General features: G+C 40.4%; 1 protein-coding gene across 1 annotated transcript; it reads left to right on the top strand.

The window, feature by feature from the left end:
- The first annotated feature begins 529 nt into the window (after positions 1–529).
- LOC311054953 (inward rectifier potassium channel 2-like) lies at positions 530–8,052 on the top strand. Its single transcript, XM_084070992.1, has 2 exons — positions 530–701; positions 4,014–8,052. Exon 2 carries the CDS (start codon positions 4,260–4,262, stop codon positions 5,589–5,591), a length of 1,332 nt encoding a protein of 443 aa, XP_083927118.1. The 5' UTR covers positions 530–701; positions 4,014–4,259; the 3' UTR covers positions 5,592–8,052.
- The last annotated feature ends 964 nt before the right edge of the window (positions 8,053–9,016 follow it).

Raw genomic sequence — 9,016 nt, 5'->3', positions numbered from 1 at the left:
TTGTTAAATAAAAAAAACATTTTAATCTGATCAGTGGTCATTTTCTCCGTATTTCCTCCAGTGACCCTATCGGTTTGAAGGTGTACTGCACTCTGATATATTATAACTGATAGAGTATAACTCAACTAACTATGAGAAAATGGCCACCAATTGGATTAAAATGCTTTTTATTGAACAATACAGAAGCCATGTGTACTTTTGTGAACCCGAACAGAATTGTAACATCCGTGGCCATAGGGTCAGCACTTTATATTTGAAATATGAAAGTGCATGTAGATGTGCGGGCCGTAAATGGAGAAAGTACAAACACCCGGTTAAAGTTCATCCATGACGGTCGTGACAGACGACCGTGGAGTGATCCATGGCTAGGTATGGGCTTGGCTTTCTCGCGTCATCCGCTCAGACCCTTTAAACAAGAGGTGCGTGTGGCTTATAATTGGCCGGTTAGTGCGATAGGGGGCGGTGGTGGGAACATGTGTGTTTAAAGTGCGTCCCTTACAACCCAGTTACCCAACCTATCTGTTTCACACAGTAGCTGCACATGGTTACTTATACTTACTGCACAATGTGTAAAGTCTGATGTTAATCTGTGTGCGACCAAAACACCATGAGAGAGACAGGGGACTCAGTTTGGATATTATCTGATGAATGGGAAATATTGCAATAAAGCGACGGCAGATGTAATGCTATAGGACCTACAGGTAAGATGCAATTTACACAGTAGGCTTAATGACATGGATGGATGCTCGTGTTCAAACGACCTGTTCGTATTTGTTTATTTGTTAATCATTGTTCAGCCACTATAAATATGAAATCTGTTCTAAAACAAAGCTATTTCTGTTGCAGGTGCACAAAATTATTCATCATTAAATATAGTAATATAATAATGTCTTCTTATTAGTGAAGTGCTTTGAGATTTGTCTCTGCTGAGTTAAAGGCTACAAACTCAATTTACAACAACAACAACAACAACAATAATAATAATAATAGCCTAATAATGATAATAATAATAATGATGATAATAATTATGATAATAATAATATTGCAATTAATAATATAACAACAACAACAACAACACAATTGTAATGATTATGATAATAATATGTGTTATAATTATAATTATTATTTAATAATTAAAATGCAAAACAGACTGTAAGCCTGTATCATGCACCTGTTACAATAGAGTGCAGAAACTATATAGTGTCCTGCACCTCATGCAGAATTTAAGTAATGGTGACTTTATGCTTATAGGTCCACAGTAACAATTACATGCAACAATTCCATCTCATATCTATTTATTTTTTTAAATCACCTCAACATGTTCTGTAACTGTAACAAAATATGATCTGCATCAGTTATAGTTAGATAGATAGATAGAGCATTCAGGATTATGCTTTGATGGGTCATGATGACAGGCTGCTGGGAGTTATTGATCTGTGTAATAAAAAATGGAGCAGCTTTATGTAACCAGTTTCCATCTCCCTCAGCTGTTAGTTGTAAATGAGCACACAAGCAAAACAAACAATCACAGGTCTATGCAGCCTATGTAAACGTTGGCCTGTAGTGGAAACATATGTTATGTGTGATCACACACAAAAAATGGTGTCTGGCCATAGGTGCAAGTCCTCCCAAACATATAAATAAATATAAATACAATACTATTAGTGAACAAGGGTCTATACATATTTCTTGAGTTTGGGGCTAATGTTGTTGTTTACCCTCATGCAGTGGTGGAAAAAGTAAAACAATTTTTTACTTAAGTAAAAGTATCAATTCTGCAATGTAGGAACACTCTGTTACAAGTAAAAGTACAAAAGTATTGGCAAATATACTTAAAGTACCAAAAGTAAAAGTACTCATTATGCAGAATGTCCAAGGTATCCTATGTATAAAATGTATTAAAATCTTTTGAAAATAGTAGATCTACAAGCTCACAACGCGTCGCGATGCGACGTGTTGTGAGCTTGTAGATCGTCTATTTTCAAATAGCCAAAGTTTAAATAGGGCTGAAGTGGTTAATATATGTTTTGTAATAATAATTCAAATCTACAAAGTAACTACAAAGTAAACTTGGAAATAGTCAAGTAAAGTAAAACTACCTCAAAATTGTACATAACAGTACTTCAGTAAATGTAATTAGTTACTTTCCACCACTGCTCTTATGCACGATCCTATATGGTTTAGTATGACTGGATTCATCAAAGATGTGCAGTTGTGTTGATCATCAGCCACAGTCATGTTTCAGTACGTTGATCATTCTAGTTCCATGAATCAGGCCAAATAGCATTTAACTAAACTTCAGCCTGGGTAGGCCTATGTCTTAGATCAATTTCCCCTGAGAGATAATAATAATTCAACATCAACAACAATGTCAACAATTATTCCTCACTCTGGAGAGAATGTGTGTGACTTAGTATTAACTTAAGCCTGATTTACATTTCCTCGTATATCATATTTAGAAAATAGCCGATCTATCTTTAAGTACTGGTACTGTAGTTCTTGATAAAAGCATTTGCGAATGCAATTCAAAGCTGTTAAGCCTGGCTATATTTATTAATAGACAGGCTCTGCACATATGAACAAAGTGCATGAATGAAGCCCCACAGTCCCAGCAGTGGTGTAGCAAGTTACTATTCCTAGTTGACCTACAGCTGTGACATCATTAGATGAGAAAAACAAAGATGATGTCCCTCTGGATTAAGATGCATGTTCGAGCCAAATGACTTTTGGTTTCTCTTAGAACAGATCCTAATGAAATAACAGAATATGGTCAACTTAGAACATTCACACCACACAAATGTGCTTTTTGAGATGTACCTTTTGGAGGGGTTGGATTTTGGATACCTTATAATCCCGAAGGGGAAATTCAGTTTCAGCTTCACCCCCAGCTGATGGCTATACTCAGATGGTTATGGTGAGTGCTCAAGGGGGAGCAATTAGGGGTTAAGTGTCTTGCTCAGGGCAGGGACACTCTGACACATAGACCGGGGCTGGGAGGCGAACTGGTGACCTTGTGTTTACCAGACTGCCTACTACTAAGCTACGGCCGCCCCCAAACTCTAAACATCACATCAAGACAACAGGACAGGGTCTACCCTCCATCTGTACTCACAGTGCGTCCTACTTAACATGATGACAGAATTGACTTGCGGTCATTTCAAACTCCCTTCCTGACCTTTCTCTCTGTGACAGTTGAGAGACAAAATAGAGACAGTTGTTTTGGCAGTATAGGAGAATATGTCTGGCCTTATGTCAGCCCATTGTAGACTCGCCTGTGGTGGTGTATTTTAATGGCCTGTACTCAGGCCACTTCAAGTCAATAGCCTTTATAATAATTATAGCTGTCCTTGGCGCTCTTACATACAATATGGAAGGTTACTGTCGTTTTCATAGATAATGACCATCCCTTCTAAATAGCTGTAGAAAATGATTACAAGTTGTATAATATATTGAATTTGATTTGGCTTTGCATGTGTACAGGTGTTACTGTGCAATAGTATGAAAATGTTCATAATACTTGATATGCTTAATGTTTAATAATGGATACATGCAGAATTTCATAGAGAGCAACTGTAATTATTGTTTTCAATCCTCTTTGCATCTACAGAAGAAAGACCCATTGCATAGACATATCCTTTTCCTGCCTCCGACTGGATTAACATGAACTTGATCTGTAATTTGACTCAGTTCCCCATGGACAGCCTGCTTTAATTAATACTTACATTAAGCAGGATAAACATAATTTCCTACATTGTCAGCGACAGCGTGCTTGGTTAGATATTTTGAATCCAATAATGAAAGCCAAATGCACCTTCAAAAGATTTTGCATATTTTCTCCATGTGCTGTGTACAGTATTTTCAACTACATGTGCAAGAATTACGCAGGCATCTCTTGAGTGTTCAATGCATTATTTAGACAGCAGGTAACCACACACCCACATGGCACTGATCTTTGCTCTGGTTTCTGGCAATTAGTTTAACACAGCCTTTCTTTCTGTCTGTAATTTCCACAGCCCACTTCACTGATGAGGTCCAAAGCACCCATGACAGAGGACTGATCAGCCCTCGCCTAAAGTGCATAATCCTGGAGCAGCCCAGGTCCAGTGTCCACTGTCCCCTGAAGGACTGTGTCCTGTCCTGCAAATTTTCTGCTTGAGTTTGGTCCCTGCTATCGTTCAAAACTGTTTCTCCAACGTTTCTACCAAAAACTCAGGCTGTTTTCCAAAGCGGAAGCGGCCCAGCCCTCCCAGGCAGAGATAATGGGGAGCGTGCGAAGCCACCGTTACAGCATTGTATCCTCAGAGGAGGATAGAATAAAACTGGCCACCATTGCCGTCCCGAATGGCTACGGCAATGGCAATGTCAATAAGGTGCACACACACCAGCACCAGCCCCAGAACCGCTTCGTCCTGAAGGACGGACACTGCAACGTGCAGTTTATCAACATGAGCGAGAAGGGCCAGCGGTACTTGGCGGACATCTTCACCACCTGCGTGGACATCCGCTGGCGCTGGATGCTGCTCGTCTTCTGCCTTTCCTTCCTGATGTCCTGGCTGTTCTTCGGTTTCATGTTCTGGATCGTGGCGCTCTCCTACGGGGACTTGGGGAACGAGACGCAGATGTGCGTGTCCAACGTCGACAGCTTCACCGCCGCCTTCCTCTTCTCGGTGGAGACCCAGACGACCATCGGTTATGGTTACCGCTATGTCACAGAGGACTGCCCCATTGCAGTCTTCATGGTGGTCTTCCAGAGCATCGTGGGTTGCATCATTGATGCCTTTATCATTGGTGCCGTGATGGCCAAGATGGCCAAACCCAAGAAGAGAAACGAGACCCTGGTGTTTAGCCACTATGCCACGGTGGCGATGAGGGACGGCAAACTGTGTTTGATGTGGCGTGTGGGGAACCTGAGGAAGAGCCACCTGGTTGAGGCGCACGTCCGGGCCCAGCTGATGAAGTCACGCACCACGCCTGAAGGGGAATTCATCCCCCTGGATCAAGCGGACATCGACGTGGGTTTTGACAACGGCGTTGACAGGATCTTCTTGGTGTCCCCCATTACTATCATCCACGAGATCGATGAGGATAGCCCCTTTTATGAGATGAACAAACAGGACCTGGAAACATCGGATTTTGAGATTGTGGTGATCCTGGAGGGCATGGTCGAGGCTACGGCCATGACCACCCAGTGTCGGAGTTCATACGTGGCCAGTGAGATCCTTTGGGGTTACCGCTTTGAGCCTGTGCTTTTCGAGGAGAAGAACTACTACAAGGTGGACTACTCTCGCTTTAACAATACCTACGAGGTGCCCAGCACTCCCCACTGCAGTGCCAGGGAATTAGCTGAGAAAAAGTCCAACGCCTCCAGTGTGAGGAACTCTTTCTGTTATGAGAACGAGGTGGCTCTGGAGAAAGTGGAGTTGGACGAAGAGTTTGATGAAGAGGAAAACAGGGAGGCACGGGACATTGAGAACTGCGTAATTGAGAGAGCCATGCCCGAGGACACAAACATAGACTTGGAATCTGACTCTGACCATGAGGACTCAGTGAGCTCAGAGACAAGGCCCTTGAGAATAGAATCTGAAATTTGACAGTGCGCTCTCTTGAGGGAGTTGAATACTACCACAGGGTATGTTACTGTTACCGTGAACGTTTCTCCTGATTGCTGTTGTTATTGCCGCATGACAGTTTCTATACGACTGTGATTAGAGTGGGAAATTCTCTATGCAGAAGCTCAGGAACAAAAGCTACGCGGAAATACCAATATGATCTATTATTTATGGTGATAAAGATAAATGGTGATGAATCAGCCGATGGGAGGTCATATCTCCTTTGTCTAATGGGGCTGTGAGAAAAAGATAGATTAAGTAGCATGGCTCTTACACAGTATGTGCATATATAGTATGCTTTCCGTCTCTGTCAATAGAGTAGCTACAGTACAGTGCATGCATTCAAAGAAACAATGTCTGTTAAAAGAGAGAGATAAGATATCAGTATGAATGTACTAGCACAAATCAAATTTAGAACATTCAAACGTCCTGTTTGCGGCATCATTTTGGAAGTAGCTCAGTGATTACCTGGAGTAATTAAAGGCCACTTTAGCATGAGAGTGTTATGAATAGAAGGTATTGGATATTACTATTCCAGTTTAACCTACAGTGGGTTCAATTTACCACACGGCAAAAGGAAATAGTAGCTTTGGTTAGTCAAAACGAGAAGTCATAGCATAAGATTAAAAGAGGAAAGAATGCCAAATTCAACTTGCATTAAAAGGTACATATCTCAAAAGAGTTTTGTTTTTCAAATGCAAGTAGAATTTAGTCTTTCTTTAATCATGAGTAAACGATCTCTAAGTAAAAAATAAAAACCCACAAAAGTGAGGATAGACAAACAAACAAAATTAAAATTCAAGGCTTGACTCAGCTGCACATATTGTATACGTGCGTTTCTCAGATGCAAGAACGTGCATCTTAGTCAGTTTTTTAAACTTAATGCTGTGTCTTGCAGGCAACCAGAGGAAGCGTACCTGCTCCACGTTCAGAAGTAAACTATCTCTGTTTGACATAGCCTACAAGAGTTTGCTTGTTAAACTCCCAACAAAAGTAACTATACAGGCAGACGTCATATTGATGAGCTGGTCTCCTAGCAAAGCAAATTCTCTGGTCTTTGATACAGTAAATGTTTTTTTGTGTATTGCAATTATGTGCGTGTGTGCGCACGTGTGTATGTGAGAAATGGTCTTGTTGCAAAGATTTTTAGCACATATACTGTAGACTATGCTGTTTAAACCATCTTTTCCTTGTGTAGGAGTGTAGCTTTTGAAATATGAGCCTTAACACAATTTTCAGCCCCAATGGAGGCAAACCTGAGGTTCGGTATCGACCCGGCACACGGTGCAATATATGAGGAGAGAGTATAAGCAATGATTTGATTTACAGAATGCACTTCAAGTGTCCAGGTTCTATAGTGCAATAATATGGTTCACTGGCATAATGTGACAGCAGTCAGTGTCTCAGGAAGAGAAGCCTTGATCTGGATATGAATGTGGATGACAAGTGCTGCTAAGTTACATATTGTATGGTTAGAATGAAATCTAGGAGCCAAAATGTATTATTTGTCTTTTAAAGTATCCAGTTTAAATATGATGGTACATACAACCTATGTTATTATTTATTCCAACAGTAGATGAGCATGATTTGTTAAGTGTGTGATCCAAAGCTATGGTGCACTTTCTTCCTAAAAAGAAAAAAAAATCCCCATAAAAATGGAAGCTTTGTTATTAATTAAAGCCAAATGTATATAAATGAGACAACCATAACTCATATGTTAGTTGTTGTTGATTTGACAAACTCTTCCTCGTTCAACAGTAGTAGGCTGTCGAAACATTCAAGTTCTGTATTTGACTTACAGTAATAGTCTACTACTGTCTATTCAGTGTTTTAGGCTTGGCAACTAACCTTGTTGCTCCACAAAGGTCTTGTGAAGATGGCAGTTTGTCATTTCTGAATGGGCCCAGGCTGTCTTATTAAAATAACATTAGATCCTCTGAATATTTGTTCAGTGCCACTGCCAGGCAAAAATCCTGAACAGAGACAATCCATTTGATGTGGGCTTTATTTTGTTTTTTTTTACAGGGCATTTTTTAAACTGAATTGCATCACTCCGTTGCCCCAGGTTTCACCTTAACCTTAATTCTTGCTTACATGATCATTTCAGTGGAAGCCAGAACACTATATTGCTTCTCTTGGTGAGGAAATATTGCTTGGTGATGTCAGATGATTCATATGGTGATGGCAGGTTTACACAGATGAAGATGAATCCGTCAAATCTGTTCTCTTGTTCTCATAGTAATGCTACACCGGTCTATAGGTCTTTATTTTTCTACCATGGTCTTCCAACCTTCCTACACCAACAAAAGATTGTACAGATGTTTTTTTTTTTTATGTTTTGTAAATTATAATGCAGATACCTTATATGGATATTGCAGTTGTTGAAGACAGTTTTATGTCCTTTTCTGTTTTTTTTCAATAAAACAAAATCTCAGAAACTTTACGAAGTTGAATGAGTCGATATTAACACCACATTTATATGCATCCAAATCCATCAAGCAATCTCTGCACAATGAGTTTTTTTCCTTTTTTCCTTCTTTTTAACAAGGATGTTGTGTTTTGGACTAAACTGTATGACATTCGAAGCGTTGGAGCACATACCCAAATCAGTGTTTTAGCTACAGTCACATGTGCTGGTCCTTTTGGGTCTGTGGCCCAAATTCCAAGCTGCTCGCTGTCAAAACTCAAGCCACCATTTACTGTTATTCACCCCTCTCTCACCCCACTTTTGCGAAAGCCAACAGAGACCCTCGGACTATATCAGTGACTGACATTGTCAAGAAGGGGTGTTAACCACAGTAACCCCGGCTTTCTGAAGATATTTTATATACTATGTGATACGACGTGTCGCATGGCAAAAATGGCCAACTTACAAGCTCACAACACGCCGCCATGCAACATGTTGTGAGCTTCTACCAGGGCTATTCTTGTTATTTGTGAAAATGTTTGACTATAATGCATTACCGTTAAGTGAAGCAGAATTATCTATAGTAGCGTTTTGTTGTTGTGCTACCAGTGCCAGCGTGGGTAGATTCCGTGCAAAGTCAAATCACTCAGAAACACTCAGAAACCAAGTGTCTTCTTTGCACTATGACACATTTTGTCAGTGAATGAAGATAGTTTCCATCCCTGGCTGGGATCTGCCAGTGGGAGAGGCAGTGGGGTACTCTATTGATCAGACCAGCCAGTAGGGAGGCAGTGAGCCGATGCGATTTGGTTGTACACATATGGAGAGGGTGCAGCCCGAGGGCTTTTTCCACATTTGCCAATGAAACCGCCACAAAGCTCAGTCTGGGATGAAATAGATGACTTCCTCCTTTCACATTCTAAATTATTCATAAACATTTTCCTTTAATTACCATCAAGACAAGTATTGATTAAATTAGTTCACATTCTTCTCTGATGTT

Source organism: Gymnoscopelus microlampas (assembly GCF_963454915.1).
Source record: "Gymnoscopelus microlampas genome assembly, chromosome: 11".
Taxonomy (NCBI): domain Eukaryota; kingdom Metazoa; phylum Chordata; class Actinopteri; order Myctophiformes; family Myctophidae; genus Gymnoscopelus; species Gymnoscopelus microlampas.
The sequence above is the reverse complement of the archived record's forward strand: the minus strand, read 5'-3'. Positions and strand labels throughout refer to the sequence as shown.